Source organism: Colletotrichum chrysophilum, assembly GCF_026319265.1.
Source record: "Colletotrichum chrysophilum strain AFK26 chromosome Unknown scaffold_16, whole genome shotgun sequence".
Taxonomy (NCBI): Eukaryota; Fungi; Ascomycota; class Sordariomycetes; order Glomerellales; family Glomerellaceae; genus Colletotrichum; species Colletotrichum chrysophilum.
The window spans coordinates 352,031-377,151 of record NW_026517303.1 but is presented as its reverse complement, the minus strand read 5'-3'; the positions used below and the strand labels follow the sequence as shown (position 1 = coordinate 377,151).

Genomic DNA, 25,121 nt, shown 5'->3' with positions numbered 1-25,121 from the left:
GACGGGACAGGGTGGGATGGGTCAGACAGGCAGTGTACGGCGGCTCTTTGGTGACGAGTGAATCGGGTAGGGCGGTCTCCGGCGACAGGCAGCGTCGTGGGAGAAGAAAAGAGAGGGACAGCATCGGGAAGAGGCGGTAAAGATGCGTTGGCAAGGAATGAAGTCGCAGCTGTGGTGGTGGTGGTGCAGTTGAATGAGAGCTGCACATGGCGACATGGAGGGGGCGAGTCGAGAGCTGATGCCCACATGGATTGGAGGGGAGGGCGGGAGTGGCACTCGGTGGCACCGGCTCAGCGAGCTGGTCTGTTTCTGACCGATCAGAGCGGCGAGTGGGTGGGTGTGCGAGTGTGGCGGACGGCAGTGTGGGAGGTGTGCTGTCATCTGAGGTCTGAGACTCGGGGGGCTGCCTGCTCGGTGACGAGGATTCGTGATTCGTCTTTGCTGCTGTTGCTGGTGGTGGTCGAGGAAGGGTTTATGGTCGATGTGGTTCGAGCCACCTGTGATGTGGTGATGGCCAGCGTCTGTCGTACACAGGAGTCGAGAGTCGAGACTCGAAAAAACAGGCAGACAGCACGACGCAATATCCGTCCAGTGGTTCAAAGTATTGCAGCAATGGAGCCTGGAAGTGAGCAGTATCCGTACATAGGTACCTGTAGGTAGCTTGAGCTCGGAGGCCTGGAGGGGGTCTTGTTTCAACCAATCCTGGCTGTTTCCTCGCTTCTCCTGGTCCCCGGCTGCCAATTTTACGCAGCGAACATGTCCTCGTCTCGCCTTGTCCCGTCGCGGGCGGCGGACTGAGGTGCTGCTGGAACTTTTACAGTGGATTCAGCATCAGGCCCAGGTCTCCCCCTCCATCCCTCCCCCAAAAGGCTCCAACTTGCCCCAAGCCTGTCCAAGCAGACTCCTCCGCTCCTCCCACCCTGGACCCTGAACCTGGCCGATTACGAGCAGCGAGGTTGGCCCGACAAGTCTGGGTTAGTGCAGATTGCAGCTGCTTTTTCAGCACTCAGCACCCAGCACCATCCAGCACCACCCCCGGCGACCCTGACCCCTTCTCTTCCACCATCCAAACCATCCACCCACCCATCGTCCCAGAACAGATCCCCAGCCACCCTCCTCCCCCACCCGGCCTTTTTTTGCCAATCTTCTGAACCCCCAGGATGAGCTTCACGGCTTGTCCCGGCCGCTGCTTACTGTGAAAAACAAAACAATAACATCGCCAGATTATCGCAATCAGCCTTGCAACAGCCCCTCGAACATCGTTGCGCCGACCTGAAGGACCCCGCGCATACATCTAGCAACCGTACAATTAATTATCCCGTCATTCAATCGCGCGCAAACCAATCCACGACAAATGCGCACCACGGGGTCCCAATCGCCGCTTCAACCATGATGCGTGGTGATCCACGTCGCCGGAGCCCGGATAGCTCTAGGCGGCGAAGAAAGGACCGGCGTGATTCTCGCGAACAGCTTGCCTCCGCCGCCGACACCCCCTCCACTGTATCCAGCATGCCAGGCCCGTCTGCTCAACCACAGCAGTACCCTTATTCGCAGCAGCAGCAACAGCAGCAACAATACCAATACCAACCCCAGACATACTCTCCGTCGCAATACTCCCAATCCTACGCCGAACCCCAAAGATACCCCGATCATGAAAGCTACGCTCCGAGACCTGAGCGATACGAACAACAACAACAACAACAACAACAACAACAACAACAACAACAACATCATCATCATCAACAATACCAACAGCAACAATCGTACGGGAACCCCCAGAGATACCCAGAACCCGAGCGATACGCCCAAGCTGAGAGATATTCTGAACCCCCCCAACAATATGCCGAACGCGATCGATATGCCGGCTCCCAAGCATCAGCATCGGCATACACCGAGCCTGCGAGAACGCGCCCGCGCGGCGGCTCGAGTTCGTCCGCCTCGTCATCCACTTCGTCGTCCCTCCTCAACGTTTCGGCCAAGGCTCCAAGGTTCGGCGGTGTCTTTAGCACTTTTTGGAGGGCCCCCTCGGAGCAGCGTGAGCGACGGCGGAGGAAGAAGCAAAAGGCTCGCATCTTCTTTGCTACGAACTCGTCTTCGTCCTCGGTCAACTCCGACCTGGCCTACGGCCGCGGCTACATTGAACGCGACAAGAGCCAGGGTCCAACCCCCGCGGCTTCTGCTTATGCCAGTCCCGCCATGTATCGGAATGAGCCTGCGCCTACTGAGGTCCGTCAGCAACCACCACCGCCGCCTGAGCCGCGGCCCAAGACCGACGATGAAGAAATCCTCGAGATTGGCCGCCAGTTGCAGGACATCGCCAGGAGGCAGAATGAATCCGACAAGCGCGCCGCCGGCAAGTCCCGTGCGTCCCAGCTGGCTGGTGCCGCCGGTATAGCCGGTGCAGCTGCTGCCTTTGGTCACTTCCGCAATCACAAAGCGGGCGGCAAGAGTCAAGCGGGACCTTCGTCGAAAGTGCAGGAGTCTTCCTCTGACGACGACTGGGAATCCGCGTCCGAGGATGAATCGTCTACGGATAGTTCCGACAGCTCAGATGGCGGCGGCTTGGCTTACGGCTTTGACAAGCCGTCCAAGTCTGCTAGGATCTCGGCCGAGCCTCCTGAGCAGATTCAGCCGCCTGGACGGAAGAACACCGTCGTCGACCCGCGTCTCTTCGGCCCTTACAACTCTCTCCGCGGCGCCGTCAAGAGCCCCTGTGGCTTTGGCGAACAGGACGACCCTCGATCTGCAGGCTCGTTCCGCCGTCATCACGAGGAAACCGTCGCGCAAGTCCAGTCACCCAAGACCGAGAAGAAGCCAGTGCAGCAGCCGATGCAGCATGTGTATCCCGTGCCAACTTCGGATCCAGACAAGTTTGACTTTGACCGCGCTTCTGTGACCGCGTCTAGGCAAGACCTCCCACAACAGTCCCGACCCGCCCCTGTTCCCCTGCAGCAACCTAAGCCCATTGTCCCGGTCTCATCCAAGGTTTATGATGCGGACAGATATGTAGAGCCCCGGACTTTCAAGCGCCAGACGCCCACGGGCAGGAGCCCTGGTAGGATCCCCGTCGAGACAGCCATTGCCGGTGCTGGGGCCGCGGCCGCGGCCATTGGCGTGGCCATGGCTAACCGTAGGGACTCTGCCGATCACGTTCAACGTCACGACGAGCGCCGGAGTGAGGCCTGGGAGAGGCGAGACCACCCCCGCGAGTCTCGAGACAGCCGTCGACCAGACGAGCGGGTAGATCAGCCTGTCAAAATTGAAATGGATGACCGTGAACGCCGCGATCGCAGCGAACGCCGGTCATATAGGCATAGCCCCGTCGAGATCATCGACCAACGAGACAAGAACCGTACCGCCCGCGGCGATGCCCCTCCCGAGCCGACCAAGAAGCCGGAAGCACGTCCAGATGCCCGTCCAGATGCCCGTCCAGAGGTGTACCGGCTGCCGAAAGGTGACGAAATTCGAGTAGAGTATGACCCGGAGGAAGATCGACAGCGCCGAGAGAAACCCAAGGAGCCACGTAAAGATGAGCGTAAGCCGGAAGTCGTCGAAGAACGCCGGGATGCGAAGCGGGTAGAGAAGCAAACTGACTTACCCCGAGATCATCATGGGGTGGAGCAACCCGAGGTCCCCTTTACACAAGCCCCTATTGACCCTTTCCAGTTCCAGGTCGCTGACGACGCTTTCCAAACACCGAAATACGCGACGCCCAAGAACGCCACGCCCAAGAGGCCGCTGACTCCCCAGGTCGTGACTGTTGATCGCGAGCCTAATTTCGACGATTCGCCCCCGAGGAAGCCCGACTACTCGGATTCACGAATGAGCCGCAAGGATTCTTTCGAGCTCGAGCAAAGGTTGGAGCAGTACCAGCAAGGCTTCAGAGACCGCTCGAGAACGCCGGAACCCCGCCGTCGCAGAGACTCGTTCGAAGAGGAGAAGCACGCCGCCAAGGCAATTTACGACGAGGTCAAGCATGCCACTGCGCCCGTCGCCGCGGCCGCTCTTGCTTCTGCAATTGCCGTAGAGGAACAGAGATCGCGAAAACATCATAGTGAACATGTCACCGAGGATGGCTCGCGTACCAGCTCCCAGGCTGCCAGAGACGCCGTCCAGGAAGAGGCCGACAGGCATTACCGGGAGACCGTCCTTGCTCGCAAGATTGCCGAGGACGAAATTCGCTCTCGCAGCTCCTCGCCTCATGACGGGTCCGTTGTAGGCAAGTACGATGACGACAAGCGACCTGAAGTTGTCACCATCGTGACACCCCCGGAGATGGACCATCCTCACGACAAGAGCCCCTACGACGCGCCAAACGCGGATGTTCGTATCGACCACGTCATAATACCAGACGAGCTCGCCCGTTTCCGTCTACCGGAAGGCCAGCTTGGTCCTGGGTCCACGCATGTCTTCCGGTCTCGCGACCCCTCTTGTGAGCGCGAGCGGCCCCTATTGAATCTCGTCCTCCCTACACCTAATATCACCCCCCGCGCCACACCTGCCCCTGAGCAGCAGAAGGAGGCGAACCGTGAAGCGAGACAAGAGGAAAAGCCGAAGAAGAGCACACGTGAAGTGCCAAAGCCTAGATCCGTAGAGGTGACTGCAACTCCCGCGGATATCGCCCCTGAAGTCGTTCCTGAACCAAAACAAAAGGTTGTCGAGAGACCAACGACACCCACGGCCAAGTCGGTGACCTGGGGCGAGAACGAGACCAAGAGTTTTGAGATTGAGAGCCCGGAGCCTCCGAAGAGCGTGCCCTCATCCACTTCTCCCAAGAAGTCGAAGAAGCGCTTCGGTAAGAGCACCCCGTGGGGCGTGATCGCCGCAGCCATCGGCGGAGCGGGCGCTGCAGCGGCAGCTACCTCCGAGGTTCACGATCCTTTCGAGGAGAACAAGACGACGGAAGACAGGGAGAGACACAGCCCACCGCAGTCTCCCAAGTCCCGAGCCGTCGAGCCTTCCTCGGAGCCTGCCGTTTCCCCCATCCATTCCAAGGTCACCACCTCGTTTGAGGATGACTTGCCTCCTGCGCCAGGCCCGAAGCCGTCCAGTCCACAAACCTCTCAGATGCCCGGGGCGTTTGCGGATGATTTGGAGTTCGCGTCCGTCCTCGCTGCTGGCTTGCAAGACACTGGATTTGACCCCAACATTGTCATTGACAACCCTACCTACATGCGGCGTGATAGTCCGCCGGGCCAGAATGAGCCAATCTACCAGCAGCCTTACGTAGAGACGGTAAATGACCTGGGAATCTACGGTCCTGAGAATATCGGGCAGCCCACAGCCACCCGCGAGCCAGGCCACGTCATTAGCGAGGTTCAAGACACCCCTGTGGAGAAGGATCTGAAAAACGGCCATGCTGCTTTCGATACTCTCCCTAGAAAGTATCGTGATAAGGGCAAATCCAAGGAGACTGAAGCCTTGCATGAAGAGCCTGCTGGCGACGAATCTGAGCCTGGTAGGAAGCTCAGCAAGAAAGAGAAGCGCAAGCAGAAGGCCGCCAAGAGACAGAGCGTCGAGAGCGCGCCGGAGGAGACAACAAAGGCGGTAACACCGCTGGATCCTTTCTCACAAACGGCGTCCGAGCACGATTGGAACGACGACAGGTCTCAGAGCCCCTCAACCGTTGTATCAACCGTTGTGTCGGTCGGTCCCAAAGTTCGCGACCCTCTTGACGACCCCCTTTGGAATTCGCCGTCGTTTTCCCACCGGGATCGTCCTGTTGAAGAGCCAACATACGATTCCCGCCGTTATGTTGACGAGCCAACTTACCAGTCCCGCCGCTCTGATGAAGTGCCAACGTATGACTACCGCCGTTCTGCTGACGAGCCAACTTCTCGGCGCCAGTCTGAAGAGCGAAGATCCCCCCCGACCACCCGATCCATGGATGATTCTCCTTACGCTGGCACCTCTTTTGACGAACTGCCTTCCATCCAAGACACAAGATCCTTTGACGAGTCTTCTTCTCTCTACTCTCAGCCTTCTGAGGCGCCAAGCTCTTACGTACGCTCCCGCGATGAGCCATCTTCCCAGGCGCCGGCGTCATCTGAGACACCCAAAGCAGATGACGACGCCGCTGCACCGACGAAGTTGAGCAAGAAAGAAAAGAAGAAGAAACGGTCTTCCAGATCAGACATTGTTGTGGTACAGGAGGATGGGAAAGAGCCGCAGGAGATCATCGTTGAGGAGCCGCGCAGCTATCGCGAGGAGCTGCCCGAGCACAACGACACTGCTCCGACAGAACCTCGCGAGAAGGACGACGACCCGTTGGACTCGCCAGTGAAGAAGAAGAAAAAGTCCAAAAAGTCCAAGCAGAGCTCTGACGAGTGGACCGACGTCGAGAAGCAGATTGAGGACGTCTCTGCCGGCGGGAGAAGCTCGCCCACCAAGCCTGTGGACGACTGGGACGATCGTCCTGCCAAATCGCGGCGAGATCGATCTAGGATCGACGACCAAGACACAGGCTCTGTCGTGTCCGATTCGACACCGCGGCGCAGCAAGTCAGATCGCCGCTCCAACGGCAGCCGTTACGAAGAAGACGACGCCAAGTCTGTGGCATCGGACGGGTCCGGCCGTAAGAGACGTAGCCGCGACGACAAGAAGAGTGTCAAGGACGATGACAAAAAGAGCACCAAGGAAGAAGAGAAGCGCGGCAGCAGCGGGTTCTTTAGCCTGTTTAGACCGGGAAGCGGGAACAAGGACACATCTGGAAAGGAGGAGAAGTCTTTTTTAGATAATGCCGGCACCCTTGGCGCGGGTGCCGGCTTGGCGAGCGCCGTGGCAGCTTTGGGCTCCATGATGTCCCGCTCCAACGCCACCGAACCTCAACCGGAAGAGTCTGAACATTCTCGTTCTTTGGAAAGGACCGCCAGTGCTTCCTCAGACGTGGACATTCTCGACCCCGAAATCACACAGCGGACAATCAGGCCAGCCATCGACCCGCAATATGGCGACCTCCTTCCCCTCCCGCCTAGTCCTATGCCGCCGAGCACTCCTGGTTCTCCAACGGAAGAGCTCGACGACCTCCCTGCCCTGCCCGACAGCCGGCCAGAAACGCCCCCAGAGGAGCGGAGACGACAGCACGAGATGAAGACGCATGTCCGGCGCCGCAGCAACTTGGACACCCCGCACAAGAGCCCAAGCCAAACTGCGGTGCCCTTCAAGCTGCGGCTCGGACAAAGGTCCAGCCCATCATCTCCAGGTAATCTGGGACATGCAATCTCTCCCATGACTTCTCCGACGGCTCCAACGGCCCCGGAGAACGCCCTGTCCCGGCGTCCTTCCATCAGACCATTCTCGTGGGAGAGCAGCAAGGAAATTAAACCGCTCTACCTGCTCGAGCAGGCTCGCCAGGAGCACGCCGCTCAGTCTACGGAGCCACACGTAGACTTTCCGGGGCTGCCACCCAGCGAGCCCTCGTCCCGAGAGTCCCCTGCACCGCAGTTTGCTCTCCGCGAGAACGACGTGGAGTACTTCCGCCAGCTTCAGGCCTCACCTTTCGAGCCTGATGAGCTCCGTGTCAACAGGGATGTGTTCCGCTCTCCGGGTGCACGAGACCAGTTCAGCTCGCAGGAGACAACGCCAAATGCCGAGCAAGCACTGCACCATACTCGTGCCATGTACCGCCCTGAGTCCCCTGCTCTACCTGTCGTTCCAGACCTAAACAGACAACTGGAGCTGTCAGGGCGTGACCTGGCTGCGCTACCTGTTGTCCCTGCCAGCCCAGCAAGTACGGTAACTGAGCATGAAGCTGCAGTGCCTGCCGAGCCGTCTTTGGAGCGCGCAATAGCAGATCTACCTCCTCTATTTGACGATCCAGAGTCTCAGCCTGGGTTGGCAGAGAAGCCCACAGGCCCTGTTTTCCTCCCTGAATCGCCCGCACTTCCCGGCATGCCTGATGCAGCCAGGCAACTGGAATCTTTCGAGTATGGTCCGATGGACCTGCCATCTCTTCCCGCTAGTCCTGTGACAGATCAGGCGCCTTCTTCTGTTATGCAGTTCCACGACGCGGAAGATTTCCCTGCTCTTTCCACAAGTCCATTGGCTGAGGACGCGTACGAAGCGCCGCATACTGTCCCCAAATTCCTCCCTGAATCTCCTGCTCTTCCGCCCGTCACAGAGACCCCTCGAATCGATCTCCCAGACCATTACTTTGAGGCTTTGCCTGTTTTACCTGCTAGCCCCAAGCTGGAGCCTCGAGCTTCGCCCAAGAGCGTCCGCTTTGCCCCCGAATCTCCTGCGCTTCCTATCATCCCAGACAACGCCGAAGGTTTTGGTCTCCCAGCACATTACCTCGATGAATTGCCTGCCCTCCCCAGCAGCCCTGTAGCAGAGTATCAGCCAATCGCAAAGGGCGTCAGCTTCGCACCCGAGTCGCCCGCACTTCCCTCGGTTGTAGATGCTGCACGGCTAGACATTCCCGAGTACGATCTTGCAGAGCTGCCCAGCCTTCCCGCCAGTCCGGTCCTGGAACACCGGGACCGCGATATTGGCCCTAAGTTTGCACCCGAGTCTCCAGCTCTGCCAGCGTCCCCAGACAAGTTTAGAGATGTCGTCTTCCCGGTCGACTCAGTAGACCAGTTGCCTGCTCTGCCTGGCAGCCCTATGCTAGAGCACCATGAACCTGCTCCTACCATCAGCTACGCGCCGGAGTCTCCATCCCTTCCCACGTGGCCAGGCACAGGCTTCCGCTTGCTAGAGCAGCTCGAGACAGACCTGCCTGCTCTTCCTCTCAGCCCTGTTTTAGAGCAGCAGGACCCTCCAGCAACAATCACCTATGCTCCAGAGTCCCCTTCTCTCCCCACGATTCCAGAGACATTTAGGCATTTCGACACACCAGCTTACAATGTGGATGAGTTGCCTTCCCTTCCCGCCAGCCCTGTGGCAGAGCACGAGGCCGTCAGACATATCTATGCACCCGAATCCCCGGCTCTCCCCTCATTTCCTGGCGCGAACTTATACTCCCCAGAGCAGCAGCTAGAGGATTTGCCTTCTCTTCCCGGTAGCCCTCTGGCGGAGACTGAGGCCTCGCTGAAGAAGTTCGCCTATGCGCCTGAATCCCCTGGTCTTCCCTCAGTTCCTGACGCGAGTTTCTACTTTCCGGAGCAGCAGCTAGAGGAGTTGCCTTCTCTTCCTGGTAGCCCTGTGGCCGAGGACGTGTCGAAGAAATTCACGTTTGCACCTGAATCGCCCGCTCTTCCCGCGGTTTCAGGCGCAGGTTTTTACTTCCCTGAGCAGCAGTTAGGAGAGTTGCCTGCCCTCCCTGGAAGTCCTTCAATGGAGCCTTTTGTTACGGACCGTGAGGAGATCGCCCCTCCAAGGGTCGTCTACGCACCTGAATCGCCGGCTCTTCCCTTCGTCCCAGACACGGCTATCTACTTTCAGGAGCAGCAGCTGGACGATTTACCTTCCCTTCCCGGAAGCCCTGTAGCGGAGCCCCTTGTGATGGAGCGTGAGGAGCCTGCCCCTCCTAAGGTTGTTTTCGCACCTGAATCGCCTGCTCTCCCTTCAGTCCAAGATGTGGGTTTCCACTTCCCAGAGCAGTCTTTGGAGGAGCTACCTGCTCTACCCAGCAGTCCTACAACGGAGCCAATTGTAATGGATCGTGAAGGGACGAATGCCCCAAGGATCACCTTCGCCCCAGAATCCCCCGCCCTTCCCCCACAAGCCGACTTCTACTTTCCAGAGCAGCCCATGAAAGACCTACCTGCTCTGCCTCCTAGCCCTGTGGCAGAACCTGAGGATCATTCAAGAGGCCCTATTGCGCTCGAATCGCCCGCGCTTCCTCATCTCCCGCACGCATCTCACCAGCTGTATGCCTCTGATCACCAGCTAGAAGATTTGCCTGCTCTGCCGACCAGCCCTGAGACGTTACCGGCGGTCGGAACACATCCAGAGCCAGAGCCAGTTGATGTCACCTCCAAGGACAGAAGTTCGTATCTCCTGCACATGACGCCCCCGTCTATCGTCAAGAATCTAATGGAGGGTGACCTTCCAGACACACCGCCGAGCCCCACGCCCACCAGGTCTTTGGATAGATCCGAAGCGATGGCTAAAGTTGAAGAGGAGAGTCTCTCCGATGCGCATGACGTCGCTCTTGGCGCCGTTGCAGGCGGTGCGGCAGCCGGGCTTGCTACGACTATTCTCAGCCATGGCGACCAGGCCGAGGGCAAAAAGCAGTCTGACCCCGACACCCAAAGCTTGGAAAACTTTGGAATGTTCGAACCGGCAGGGCCACTTGCTGGAACGAAACTGTCCAAAAAGGCTAAAAAGAAGAGAAAGAGTAAGGCGCTGTCTATGGACGAGGACGCTGCCCCGACGGAGGCCGCCACTTCTACCGAGCCACCAGCCGAGAATGCCGCCTTGCCGTCGAATGATAATGCTCCTGTCAGCCCGATTGACAAGGACCGACGGCAGTCAATCGATGCTCCTCGCGAGATGCCCGCAGAAGAGTCTGCACCTCCTTCTGGTGAGGTTGGCACCGAGGCCCCAGCTGAAGCTCCCTCGACAGAGGCCATCCCGAGCGAAGCCGCTCCCACTTCGGAAACGCGCGCTGCTGAGGTTCCCGCACGTGAAGAGGCGCTTTCAACGGAGGCTCCATCGGTTGTGGCCCCTCCCGATGAGGTCTCCATGCCCATATCCCCTTCATCTAAGCCACATGAAGAAGATCTCCCCTCATCGACTCACACCAACCTTGATCCGCCTGCCAGCAGCAATGTCTTGTCCAACGACAATACGCCTGTCTCAATCGCCCCAAGAGATGGTTTGCCCCCACCGGTCGAATCCATCCAGCGTGAGACTCCTTCAGATGACGTCGTCCGTGGGATCGAGAGCCTACTATCAAGCGCCAACGACAATGTGCGCGTTGAAGACACTCCTGGGGAAACTCAGCCTGAGATGTCCACTGTTGAGAGCAAGGCGCCCGTTGATGCTGAGGCCTTGGAGACTGCCCCTGTTCAGCCTTCTACAGCAGACGTTCCCGCCGAAAAGAAGCTGTCCAAGAAAGACAAGAAGAAACTCAAAAAGGCTCAGGCTCGGGCGTTGGAGCTTGAACATTCTGCGAAGCCTGACGAGGAACGCGACCAGATCGAGTCTGCCACGGAACCAGTGCCAGATCAATTGCCAGAGGACAACTGCACATCCTCCCTTGCCGAAGACACGCTTCCCGCGCCTGAGACTGAAGCACATGACTCTATGGTTGAGGTGGAAGCTGCTGTGGCAGACGCTGATACTGGTGGTCCAGCCCTTGAGACTGAGCAAGCATCCCAGCTGCCTGAGCCACAAGCCGCGACTTGGCTTCCCAAAACCGAAACCACCGTTCCCGCTTCTGTGCCACAGACCGACGAACCGGCTCTCTTGCCCGGCACAGACGGTTCATCCTCAGCGCCGACTTCCGGCGAGAGCAAGGACGCCAATGAAGCCGAGCAGCCTGTTGCGCCTTCAGTCACCGAGCCTTCATCTCCCGAGACACAGAAGAGTAAGAAAAAGAAGAAGAAGGCAAAGAAGGCACTCGATCTGGATGGTGAAGTCAAGTCAACGTCTGAGGCCAGTGAAACCATCCCCGTTGCCTCCGAGCCAGTGACGCCATTCCCGGAGCAGGAAGTGTCGGCCAAGCTGGATGAGAGCCCCTCCACATTCGAGCCCACAGCACCAATTGCCCCGTTGCCCGACTCGGAGTCTCAACTTCAGCACATTCCTATCTTGGAACAAGATGACAACCAGTTGGCGCGGGGAGATGATGTGGCAGACTCGTCGGCTCCAATTGAAGAGGACGTGGAGAAGACAGCCAGCATCGACGAGCGTACATTGGAGTCTAAGCCTACCGTTCAAGCGGAAGAGAAGCCTGCCACTCTCGAGAACACTTTGTCTGGTCATAGCGAGGACGTTCCCACATTGCAAGACGCGCCTGCTGATGGTCAGCCTTCCTTGGGGCCACAAGTTTCAATTTCTGGCTTGGAAGAGAAGTCGGTCAGCTTGGACGACGATTCGGCTCCACCAAAAAGGGCCCCCGGTGAAGACGAGGCAAAGCTCGGCAACACGGAGGACGACTTGCCACTGCTGCCGACTCTGCCTTCGGACGATGTCCAGCCTGCGCAGGAACCAACGAGTGCCGTCCGTGAGATCGCAGAGCCGGCAGAGACATCGCCCACCCCCCCTCTCAGGGACCAGAACCTGTCTTTGGCGGCTGAGAATGAACACGTTGAGGCCAAACCTGTCTTTGAACAGGAAACTCCTGTTGCAGACGTCCATGCGGACCTTGCCGAGAACCCTGAATTGCCTTCTTCAGAATCACGTGGATTGGATCTGGAGGCTACGCCCACCAGCCCCATGGAAGCTACTTCAGACAATGTCTACTCCGGCACACTCGAGGACAGGTTCCCCAAAGTATCGCAGCCCACAACCAGCGAGGCAGAGACCGCTAAAGTTCCCGCGGCGGAATCTGGCCCCAAAGAGGATCTCCTCTCTACTTCTGAGCCTATTGACAATGTCCCTTCCACGACCCATAGCGCAGCTGAGCTTCCCGAGCTTTCCGAGCCTGGGCCAGCGAGCACGCAAATGCCGTCCGCCGAATCTGCTCAGCCTGAGCAATCGGAAAAGAAGAAGAAGAAAAAGAAGAAGAAGAGCAAGGGACCCTCCCTATCCCAGCTGGACGACATCCTGTCTATGGAAAACACACCTGTTCAGACCCCAACGACGGAGACACCTCCTGTCGTTCCTCAAGCTGCTGACACTCCGTTAACAGAGACTCCAGCTGTTGAGACTCCTTTAGTCGATAATCCTGTAGTCGAGACTCCAATCGTTGAGACTCCTACCGGTGAGACTATCGTTGAGACCCCAGCTGTCGAGACTCGTGACCTCGAGGCTCCTGTAGTTGATAACTCTGTAGTCGAGACTCCAATCGTTGAGACTCCTAGGGGTGACACTGCTGTTGCTTTCGACGAAGTAGACACGGCTTCCCAGACTACTCCAGCCCCTGCTGAGGACCCTCCTGTTGAACCCCCTGCTTCCAACACTCCATTTGGTGAGACTACAGTCGTTGAGACTCCTGTGATCGAGAACCCCGTAGTTGAGACTCCTATTGTTGAGACTCCTACAGGCGAGACTACTGTTGAGACCCCGGCTGTCGTCGACAACGCTCCTGTCGAGATTCCTGCTGATATCGAATTCTCCACCGAGGAGACCAACCTTGTTGTTGAGACTCCAGCTGCCGTCGAGACTCAAATCATTGAGACTCCGGCTGCTGTTGAGACTCCGGCCATGGCTGGTGCGCCCGAGGAAAAGGCGCCAGATTTCACAGAAGAGCCAGCCCCGGATACGGTCTCTTCGATCGAGAAGGGATCCGACGAAGCTCAGGGCAATGACCTGGATGCTGCAAAAGAGCATCTGGCCGTCACCACAGAGACTCAAGAGCTACCAAGCAGCACGTTGACAGAGTCAGTCGGCCAGGCTGACAATGTATCTCCCCTGTCAGAAGAGCCTTCACCATCTCGCAAGAACGAGGTCTCAGAATCCGACGCTACTACTATTATCCCTCAAGATGAGTCCATGGAGCCTGCAGCCATTCCCGAGCAAGCCACCATGGCCGAAGAGACGGCGACAAAGGAACCAGACGAACCGGAGACGGCTATTCGCGAATCTCAAGAGCCTACAAACGCCGAAAGCAACGATGAGGCTTTTGCAACGCCGCCGCAACGCCCCATCACCATTGAAATCGAGGATGACGCGCCTGGAAGCCTTTCGCAAGAGCCCACCCTTCTCGACAGCCAAATCGACGCGGTCGATACTAAGCCGCAAGAGCCGTTCATTGAGAAGGAGCAACCCCGCGATGTTGAGACGCCAGTCGAACCCGACTCGCCAGTTGAGTCCAAGAAGAGCAAGAAAAAGAAGAAGAAGGCAGCGGCAGCAGCAGCGGCAGCCGCCGCGGCTGCAGCCCTGCAAGCAGCCATTGAGGACACTCCTGGAGACCAGAAGGACCAGAAGGAGGCAAAGGACGAGACGATCACGGACAAGGGCACGAGCATCACACAAGACAAGACGGGAGACACGGAATCACCGCCGCCTGAGCTCCCGACAAGCGGAGAATTCGCTACGGACGTCAAGATTTCAGAGGAGGCGGACGCAGGGCCAGCTGTTACCAAAAAGGGAAAGAAAAAGAAGAAGGGCAAGAAGTCATCAACCTTGGACCCGGAGCCTGAGAACAGCCCGTCCACAAGTATCCCCGAAAGCACGGCAGATGTAGCGAATACAATGGACAAGTCCGCTTATGTTTCCTCTCCGCCGAGAGAGCCTGTCAGTGACGAAGCTCGTTTCCCGCCAGCAGAAAGCTCGACCGAGGCCGAACCTGCTGCAATTATGGGCGAGCAAAGACGAAAATCCGTGACGTGGGCACCTGAACTGGGATCCGCCGCGAACAATTCCGATCTTCCTCTTCAGGAAGCCGGCCACGGCTCGGAATGGCAACCTGAGGCGGCGACGGCCCCGCCCCCAGCCACCGGAGAGCTACAAACGACGGAGCCAAGCGAACCTGAGGATCGATCGGAGGCGGAGAGCCCGCCTCGGGCAATTGGTGAGGAGATGCAGGGTTCGGACACGATGGCTGTCGACGAGACAAGCGAAGGTGTGGCGCAGAAGGATCTCGACCCAGAAAGCCAAGCTCAAAGGCACCCTGCAAGCGAGACCACCCAGGCGCTGCCCCAACAGCACGAGCACGAACACGCGCACGACATTGCTGCTGCTGACCCCATCGACTACTTCCCGTCATCCTCTGGGCTGCACGCAACAACGCGGGGAGCCACGAGGAGCGACGCTTCAATTCCCACCGCCCAGCAGGCCTACTTCCCCTCCGCCCACAGAATGCTGCCCGCAACTGGCTCGTCCAGCAGTGGTGCGGCCAACCGGAAGGGCGGTGAGACACTGGAGGGCGATGAGCAAGCGGAGCAGGTGGCAAGCAGCGAGGCTGATGCAACATCGGACGCCGAACATGCTGAACAGGCGGGCCGTTCTGGTGCCATTAGCAAACCATCTGCGACAGCAGACGCCCAAACGGGAGAGGTTGGCACCAGCGACCCCAGCCTGCATGCCATTGTGGAGCCGGACAGTGGGCCAGGGCACGACAAATCACTGGTCGACACGCAAAACGGGCGGATGACGGATGCAGAACCCGTGGGACCGGCCCTCACCGACTCGGCCCTGGAGGCTGGTGGCCCACAAAACACCCCGGTCCAACCCTTGGCCAACCAAGACTCTAACCCGAAGATCCCCCAGCCTTTGCCCTCCCACGCCGCCTCCAGCAGCACCTCGCCTTTGGACGAGGTACCCAGTCCCCGTCCCCGTCCCCGTCACACTCCCAGCAGTCCCAGTTTGTTGGAGCGTGCCAAAAATTCTGACGCGGGGATTATCGATCCCGCCGCCGCCGCCGCTGCGTCAGCCGAGTCTCGCCCGGAAGACTTCAATCTCAACGACTCTCCCTACATTGGGGATTCCAGAGAACACAAGGCCGAGGAAGAGCAGCACCCCGTTCCCCGCGCCACCGATGCTGCACTTCCGGGTCAAACTGCCGCCCCGGAATCACTTGGTGAATTCATCGCCTCGGAGCCGCAAGTAGACTCATTGTCGGAGACCGTTCCAGGCCCTGAACCCACAGGGATTGTGAATGCTGGGAGCACCATCCAGAGCCCCGACGAGACTGAGACACAGCCCGTGGAGGGAGCTGACGTCTGGTCCGAGCCCGCAACCCCAAGCAACATGTCCAAAAAGGACAAGAAGAAGGCCAAGAAGGCAAAGGCCGCCGCCGCCGGAGAGCCGGACGATGTTGAAGACACCCAAGCACTGGATGTGGATGACAGCCCCTCAGCTGCTGAACCCGGTGCCTCGGCACCGATTGAGTCATCGGCGCAGCCGGAGCCGGCTTCCATCCCGGACGCTGCCAACGCTCCCGGCGCAGAGGACATTGCGCTGTGGGCTGGTGATGACGGATGGGCGATCCAACCTAACAGCAAGAAAAGCAAAAAGGACAAGAAGAAGAAGCGCGCCGCAGCTCAGGCAGCTGACGATGCTGACGCGGTTGTAGCGCAGCCCGAAGAGTCTTCCTCAAAGCCCGAAGAAATTGTTGCTGAGCAAGCGCCCCCGTCCTCACCAGCACAGGAGGATGAGAGATCTCCAAGTCTGGAAGATGCAGTAAATGAGCACCAGACTGCCGCTGAGACTTCCGACGCTCCCCTTGAGACCTCTGAGGCTGTTGTCGAAGGCGTGCCCGAAGATGTTCCCGGCGTGTCCCGTGTTCCTGATGCCCCGCATGATACAAGCGCTGGGGACGAGCAACCGCAAGCACCTCAAGAAGCTGATGATGCTGGTTTCGAAGTACCAACAAAGAAGAGCAAAAAGAACAAGAAGAAGAAGCAGCAGCAGCAGAGCTCTGGTGGCGAAGAAGCCCAAGGCAGTCTCCAGGACCCAACACGGCAGGACCACCACCAGCCTGGACATGGGGAAAGCACATCCACTCCCGCGCCTGCCCCACCTGTCGACACCTTGCCCGCCGACGCAGAACATCTCCAACTCTCCAGGGACCCCCAACCCCTTGACGATACCTTGCCCGAGGATTCATCAAAGGCCTCGACCCAGGAAGACACCCTCATTCTCGACCGCCCAGAAGACGCACCAAACCCAGCGTCCGTCTCTCAACCGCCGCCGGATGTTGAGGCTGAAGTTCCTCAGGAAGCACAAACAATGCCTTCGGATAGCATTGCCGACACCACTGTTCTGGCAGAAGATGAGTTCCCCGTCGTGACCAAGAAGTCGAAGAAGGACAAAAAGAAGAAGAAGAAGGGCCCCGAGACCCCAGATGAGCCGACTGTGACGCCGGCGACGGAGCCAGTCGTCGAACAAACAAGCCCGCCGCAGCAGACTCCAGCGCCAGAGTCACAACCCGCCCCGGCTGAAGTTCCCGCCGTCGACGAGCCTGCCTTTGAGCAAGTCGACTCGTCTGAACAAGCTCGGGTGGTCGAGCCTGATGCACCATCCTTCAGCACGCCTATGCCCGCGGAAGAAGCCCGTCCGTTGGAGGAGGAGGAACCCGTCTCCCCAAAGAAGTCAAAAAAGGACAAGAAGAAAAAAAAGAAGGGTGCTTCCGCCGACATCCTCGCAGAGCAACCCCTGCCTACGGAGACGGAGACCCCCCCTGCCCCCGAAGCCGCCCTTATTGGACAACCCGAACAGATGGTGATGCCAGAGACTGAAAGTACTCCCCAGCCAACAGATGTCTTCACTGAAGACGCGACTACTACGACTGACGAACCCCAACCCCTGCAAGAGGAGGTAGCGCGCGAGCAACCCATGGACACCGCGCCTGATGACGAATCAGTCAGACAAGAGAGCTCTATTCATGACGCCATTGTTGATGAGGCCACCCCACCTGTGATTGCTGAGCCTTCACAGCACGAAGATCCCATGGATCTGGATGTTGCTGCAATGGAAGAGCTGTCCAAGGCAGATGTTCCCCCCGTCGCCGAGACCGCCCTAGCGGACACTGTTCTTGATCCCACGCAGACAGCCGAGGCGCCGCAGCCGGTCACCGTCAACGCAGAGGATGAGTTCCCTATCCCGGAGAAGAAGTCGAAGAAGGATAAGAAGAAGGGCAAGAAGGCCCAGGAGGCTCAGGTGGAGCCAGCACTTGAGGCTGAGCCTCCGGTTGAGCAGTCTCTTCGGGAGGAAACAGTGGCCGCCGAGCCCGAGCCTGCGAGTGCCGCTGTGGAGCCAGCCGAAGAGATTCCAATTTTGGAGGAGGAGAAGACGCCGGTTCAGGCACCCGAAATCATTGAGACAAGCCAGCCAGTGGTTGCCGAGGATGAGTTCCCGCTGCCAGACAAGAAGGCCAAGAAGTCGAAAAAGAAGAAGGGACAGGCTCTTGAGATGATCAAGCCGCAACCCTCACTCGAGGCTGCTGCCGAGTCTGCCGTCAACCCTGTCACTGAGCGCTCTCTTGACATTCCTTCGGACAATGTTCCCTCGGCGGAAGACATCTCCCAGGAGCCACCAACGGACACGCCGGCTGACCTTAATGATGTCCAAGAGCCTGCCACCGAGGCCCAAGATGTTCCGCTTCCTGACGCGGACACGCTCATGGAAGACGTTGCCCTCGAGGCAGATAAAGCGCGCAGTGACGAGGCAGACACATTTGATATCATAGATAATGAGCCCTCTTCGCCCAAGCTTTCCAAGAAGGACAAGAAGAAAAAGAAGAAGGCCAAGCTGCAGGATGATTCAAATGTTCTTTCTGATGCTACGCCGACAGTGGAGGTTCCCGAGGAACCTCTTCCCAGCGTCCAAGAGGCGGCACAGGCTGACATTACTGCTCCTCCACTCGAGTCCACGCAGCCGCCTCAGGAGACATCTGCTGATCTTATCGAGTCCACACTGCCGTCTGAGGAGGTCCCCGCTGATCCTGCTTCTAACGCGACAGGCCTCACAGCTCCCGCGACATTACCAGCCGAGGACTCCATGGATGTGATGCCTTCGCAATCGGCCGAGACGGATGTCGTCCACACCCAGGAGTCCACGGCTCCCCAGCCTGAACAAGAGATTCCCTTGACGCCCAAGAAGTCAAAGAAGGACAAGAAAAAGAAGAAGAAGGGCTTGTCCATGGACGATGTCGCTGTTGAACAAGAAACCTCGAGGTCGCTGCCTGTTGCCGACGGCGCATCCGACGATCTCCCCGCAGCAGCAAACTCGCCAGCGGCTGAAGCGCCTACCAATAACCCTGCTGAGGCTTCTATCCCGGCTCCCATCGAGCCTGTCGTTGAGAAAGCCGAGTTTCAGGATGAAATGGACATCGATGTAAAACCACCCACAACTGTCGAGCAGGCACCGCCTACGTCAACGTCGGACGCTCCCGTCATCGTAACGGAAACTCTGCCCGAGCCGGCCCAGCCGGTGGAAGAGATCGTTCCGGTTGCCCCGATTACTGTAGACCAACCGACAACGACATCAGAGCCAAAGCTTGAAAGCGTCAATGACGTGCCCTCTGCCAGTCTGGAGGATGCCATACGGACCAAGGAAGCCGCCGTCGCCCTGCCAGAAGATGAGTGGCCCGAGACATTGCCTGCCAAGAAGTCAAAGAAGGACAAGAAGAAGAAAAAGTCTCAGGCGCAAAACGACCTGATGGCGTCTGAGGCTGCCACCCCTGCGGGACCGGCGGTGGAAGAGTTTAAGGAAGAAGAGCCGGCCGTCTCCACTATAGAGGAGGCCAAGATCCCCGACATCGCCGCACCCGATGTTTTCCCAGATGAGAGAAACCTCTCCGAACCCCTTAACGTCGATGCCAACATGGGCCTGGTTCGCGAGATGGAACGTCCCCATTCTCCCGCAGACAAGATCCTGGGAAAGCAGGAGACAACGCCGGCAGAAGAGAAACAGCAAGATGCCGCGGCTGACGCTGCATCTTTCGACCCTCTGGCAGCTTGGACAAACGAGTGGTCGAGTGCTCCGACAAAGAAGAGCAAAAAAGACAAGAAAAAGAAAAAGCGGCAGAATCAAGTACTTGAAGATGCCAAAGTTGCCACTCCCCAGGAGGACGATATCACGTCATTCAAGCCAGAGAGCGAGCCGTCCACCGCTGCCGATTCTTTCAATAACCCCCCTACAATCGCCGAACCCTTGGATGCCATCTCCAACCCCCCTTCACCGGCGCGGGCCCGGACACCAGCTCTTGCGGAGCAATCCATTCTTTCAGTCAGGTCTCGATCTCCTGACCTCAAGGAGCACTCGGTTCTTTCGAGAAGGTCTGAATCGCCTGATCTTGCAGAGCGCTCGCTTCTTTCTGGGCGGTCCCGAACCCCTAATTATGCCGAGCAGTCAGTTCTTTCTGGACAGTCTCAATCTCCTAATTATACGGAGGGCTCACCTCGGTCAAGAAGGACCCGGTCTCCTGGTTATACGGAGGGGTCACCTCGTTCGAGAAGGACCCGGTCTCCTGGTTATACAGAGGGCTCACCTCGTTCAAGAAGGTCTCGGTCTCCGGGATATACGGACGGTTCATTCCTTACCAGGCGATCTCGATCTCCCAACTATACTGAGGGCTCACCTCGTTCAAGAAGATCTCGTTCTCCTGGTTATACGGACGGCTCATTTCTTACCAGACGGTCTCGATCCCCTACCTATGGGGATCGGTCGCTTCTTTCTGGACGGTCTCGGTCTCGCAACTACACAGAACGCTCACTTCTTTCAAGAAGGTCTCGATCGCCCAATTATACAGAGGGCTCATTTCTCACTAGGCGGTCTCGATCTCCTAACTACACGGAGCACTCGCTTCTTTCTCGACGGTCTCGACGATCTCGATCCCCTAATTACACGGAGCATTCCAACCTCTCTGGACGATCTCGATCTCCCAACTATGCGGAGCGCTCGATGCTTTCAATACGGTCTCGATCTCCTGATTTTGCGGAACGCTCAATACTCTCCGAGCGACCGACCGAGAGTGTTGCGCAGGAAGACGACGAACGGGAGAGCAGACATGACAACAGCAAACCCCAAAGCCCCGCAGCGAAAGACCGAGCCCACTCAAGTGCAAGTCATCGACAAGACGTCAATGTCGACGCCGATGGTTCGCGTCCCGCCTCGCCGACGGCAGCCTTGGACACTTCGAGAAGTATGGACCTCCCAGAAGCCATACGATCTTCTCTGGACGTGGTCGACCTCGGCGCATGGGACGTTCCAGTGACCAAGAAGTCCAAAAAGGGAAAGAAGGGCAAGAAACAGTCGATTCCGGTTGACGTAGAATCTCCACAAAACATCGACCCGACGCCTGCGCCAAACGCCGACCAGAGCCTTGCGCCAGAGGGTGCCGAGAACGTGGGATACTTTGACAAGGAACCCCTCGAGGAGAACAGGAGTGCGTCCGCGCCGCCTCCTCCCGAGACAGCAAGTACTCTGCTGACCCCAGCGGACACCCCTCGGCCAGGCGATGCTACAACGCCCTCTCCCAAATCATCCACGTCGGCGGATGTTGACTTGACGCCGGCGCAAGAGACAAGCAGAGTCGTGCACGAAGTGCCCTACGAACAGCCCGACAAGCGGAAGAAACTGAAGACCAGGGAGCAGTCCAACACACTGTTGCCGGAACCAATCTTTAGCTCCCGCGATATCGCAGCTGTGGACCTTGAGGACCACGGCAGCCAGGAAAACAACGCTGCCGAGCAAGTTGGCACGATTGCAGATGTTTCGTTGCTTCCGACATCCGCGCCGGACGCCCCTGAACACCAAGGCCCTTCGGAGCCAAACGTAGACAGGGACGTTCCTGAAGATCATGCTACATCAGCGCCGGACGCCTCTGAACACCAAGGCCACCCGGAACCAAATGTAGACAAGCAGGTTCCTGAACACCCTTCAGGGACTACATCTGCTCTCGATATTGCCGCTTCATACCTCGAGCACAAGACTGATCACGACCCTATTGAGATTACCCGGGCCGCGACCCCCGAAAAGCAACACCAAGATACCGGCTCATCGAAACTTGGTGTCGCGGCTGGCGCGGCGGCGATTGCGGCGGCAGCAGCAACCCTCGCCAAGTCTAGCAGCGCCAAGAAGAAGGGAAAGAAGTCCAAATACGCAGACAAACGCAGCTCGCAGGAGGACGACTTGTTTGACGATCCATCACTGTGGGAAGGCGCCGACAAGAAGCACGTTAGTGAGGCTGCAAACGCAGAGGTTGAGAAGTTCTGGGGCGGTGAAGAGCCGCAGAGTGCGTCTGCTCAAGAGGCGCCAGCCGAGCCGGACACTACGAAGGATGAGGAGCATTACAAAAGACAAGACACGGCGATGGAGGAGGATGATGTTTTTGCTCCAGACACGAAGCAAAGAGATGGCCCGCCCATTCAACGGAACCCAGTCGAATCTGGCGAATTGCCGTCACCGAAGGAGAAGGAGGAATATTCAAAAGGGATGCCTAGTCTGACAGCGTCTCTGAAGGAAAAGGCCCTGGACGACAATGTCGAAAGCCCTGTACTGGGGCGAGAGGAAAAGCCTGAAGAGATCCCATCGGCTACTGAAAGGGACACTCGCCAATCGCTGGATCCAGAGCCAAGCACGATGACCAGTGATCTGGACGAGGCCGTTGATCGCGGCTTCGAGGCCGAGTCTCGCCGCGATCTTTTCAGCGTTCTCTCATCCCGAAGCCCCGAGCCATTCTACGAGACAGGAGGTTTCCGAAGCCCGGTCCCAAGCATCCTGCCACCAGTCCAGGAGGAGGCTCACGAAGAAGCTGAACCTCAGCCCAGATCTCTCCCCAAAACATCATCTCGGAGGGCACTACGCACACCAGAGCCCCATCGTGACAGCGCGCTGAGCTCAGGCTCGTCTCACCCTTTCCGCAAGAGTGGTCTCGACAGCCAAGTCGAGCGAGACAGCGGTGTCATGCGCGACTGGCAAGAGACAAGTTCGCAAGGGCGCGAGGCTCAGCGCACGCCCGAGCTGTCCAGTCACCGTGAGAGAAGGAGATCTCGTGAAGCAGAGAGGGCAAAATCACCATCGGTCAGAGACCTTATCCGACGATCGCCTTTCGCTGAGGACGAGACTCGCGACTATCCAATGTCCAAGACGCCTGTTCTGCGCGACCCTGGCAGTCGGCAACTCGATACCCCAACTCCGGAGCCGCACAAGATGCGGCGCATCAGCCCAGAGCTGGAGAGGAAGCGATCCAAGTACCAAGACCTGGCCTCTGCGGCGCTGGCCGGGGCTGCGATCAGCAGCACGTCGTCACCGCGCAGCACGCCCCCGCCCGGCAATCGCAGCGTCTCGGAGCGTGTTGCACGGCTGCAATCGCCAGCGCCGGTCGAGCCCCCTGTAGCGCGCAGATCCATATCCAATAGCAGCCTCTCGCGGCACAGGCGGGCCATGGGCTCACAAACACCGGAGCCACTCAAGTTCCGGCCTGAAAGCCCAGGCATCATCTCTCGCCCAGCCACTGCCACCCCTCCTCTCCGCCGCAGGACAGACAGGCGCATGAGCGGAGACCTGCGATCTCTCAGCCAACGAAGTCAGCAAGACCTCACCCAGGACCCGACCAGCTCGTCAAACACCCCCGTCGCCAACGAGGGTCGTGTCCGGACCAAGGACATGGCCGACGTCTTTGTAAGTTCATCCCATCTTTGACATTTCCTTTCCCGCACAAGCCATCCCTGCGTTTGTTTCATTCTCGTGTCTTGCCTCCCCGACCGTCTGGTTCCAATTGAGTTTTGGCCTGTGCAGCCTTGCTCAATCCTCACCGACTTTCCACTGACCCGGCCTCTGTAGGATGGCTTTGGCGAGGGCCGCATCGGCTCCCCCCGCTCGCCCACTAGACCACACAGCATGCGTCGCCGTCAGAGCATGCAAGTCCTCGAGCTCGAGTCTCGCGTCGAACAGCTCCTGGCCGAGAACCGCATGCTCGCCGATGCTCGAACCACCGCGGACACCACCACCACCAGCAATCGCGCTTCGGCTTCAGGCATCCTAGCCGAACGCGACGCCGAGATCGACGTCCTCAAGCAGTCGCTCGAGTTCCTACAAAAAGAGGTCGCTCGCTTGACAGAGGTCAACGAGGGCCTCAACAGCGCCAATGCCCAGCTTGCTGCCCAACACAACGAACGCTACCGTTCATTGGAGACGCAGCATGCAGACACGTCGCGACAGCTGGACGAGGTTCGCAACGAACACGGCCGCTTCCAAGAGTCGCTGTCGCAAAAGGATGCCGAAATCAGCAAGCTGCGCTCCGAGCTCGACGCTGCCAAGGACAAGATCCGCCAGATGCAGCGCCAGATTCTGGCCGCCAAGGGCGCCGACGCCGACTTTTTGAACGTCAAGGACGTCGACCATTTCGACCACCGATGCCAGCAGCTGTGCTCCCACGTTCAGCAATGGGTCCTCCGGTTTTCCAAGTTTTCCGACATGCGCGCTTGTCGGTTGACGAATGAAATCAATGATGAGAAGGTCATTGACCGACTCGACAACGCCATCCTCGATGGCACTGATGTGGATGCCTATCTCGCCGACCGCGTGCGACGCAGAGACGTATTCATGTCCATGACGATGAACATGATTTGGGAGTTTGTGTTCACCCGTTACCTCTTTGGCATGGACCGCGAACAACGACAGAAGCTCAAGTCGTTGGAGAAGCTCCTCACCGAGGTCGGCCCTCCCCAGGCCGTCCGACAGTGGCGCGCCGTCACCCTGACGCTGCTCTCCAAGCGCCCGAGCTTCAAGCACCAGCGCGACCTCGACACCGAGGCCGTGGTCCAGGCCATCTTCCAGACGCTGTCCAAGGTCCTCCCTCCCCCGTCCAACCTGGAGGACCAGATCCAATCACAGCTGCGCCGCGTGATGAGAGAGGCCGTCGACCTCTCCATCGAGATGCGCACCCAGCGAGCCGAGTACATGATGCTCCCGCCGCTGCAGCCCGAATACGATGCTGAAGGCGAGCTCGCCGAGACGGTCACGTTCAACGCCGCCCTCATGAATGAGCGCAGCGGCGACAAGTCCCTCAACAACGAGTCTCTCGAAGGCCAACACGCCGTCGTCCGCATCGTCCTGTTCCCTCTCGTCGTCAAGAAGGGAGACGACGCTGGCAACAACGATGACGAGATCGTTGTGTGTCCCGCCCAGGTGCTGGTGGCTCGGCCCAAGGGCAAGTCTGTCCGCCTGTTCACGCCCGGCAGCGAGGTTGGCGGGTCGGTGATTGGCGGCAACGCGGCAGCGACACACAGCGAACTCAGCATGGGCACTTTCCTGCCCGAACAAGCGTCGAACGTGCGATCCAACTAAACATAAGGGGGAGAGTGTGTGTGTAATTATGGGAAATGGTCGAAAGGCCCAAGGAATAGAAGGAAACGGGTTGGTACATTATCACAAAGAAAACGAAGCTTACGACACCTGAGGCTTCATGGGATGATTTGGAGAAGGGGGGGGACAAAAGGTGGTTGCACAACGATACCTCTTGGGTTTTATTTTGTTTTGGTCATGACGATTTTTCCTACTGCGCGATGTCACTTGCTTCCTTCGCGGTAATTTCTACTTTTGTAATTGGGCCTTTCTAGACCGTAACGAATAATGATGAGCTCATTGAACGAGTGCCTCTTGTTGCCCGTGATGGGATT

The 25,121-nt window shown here is 58.3% G+C and overlaps 1 protein-coding gene across 1 annotated transcript; it reads left to right on the top strand.

The window, feature by feature from the left end:
* Positions 1 to 1,651: 1,651 nt before the first annotated feature.
* COL26b_003055 (uncharacterized protein) lies at positions 1,652 to 24,789 on the top strand (the record flags this gene model as incomplete). Its single annotated transcript, XM_053175960.1, has 4 exons — positions 1,652 to 1,763; positions 1,790 to 19,775; positions 20,643 to 23,121; positions 23,284 to 24,789. 4 exons carry the CDS (start codon positions 1,652 to 1,654, stop codon positions 24,787 to 24,789), a joined length of 22,083 nt encoding a protein of 7,360 aa, XP_053040127.1.
* Positions 24,790 to 25,121: the final 332 nt, after the last annotated feature.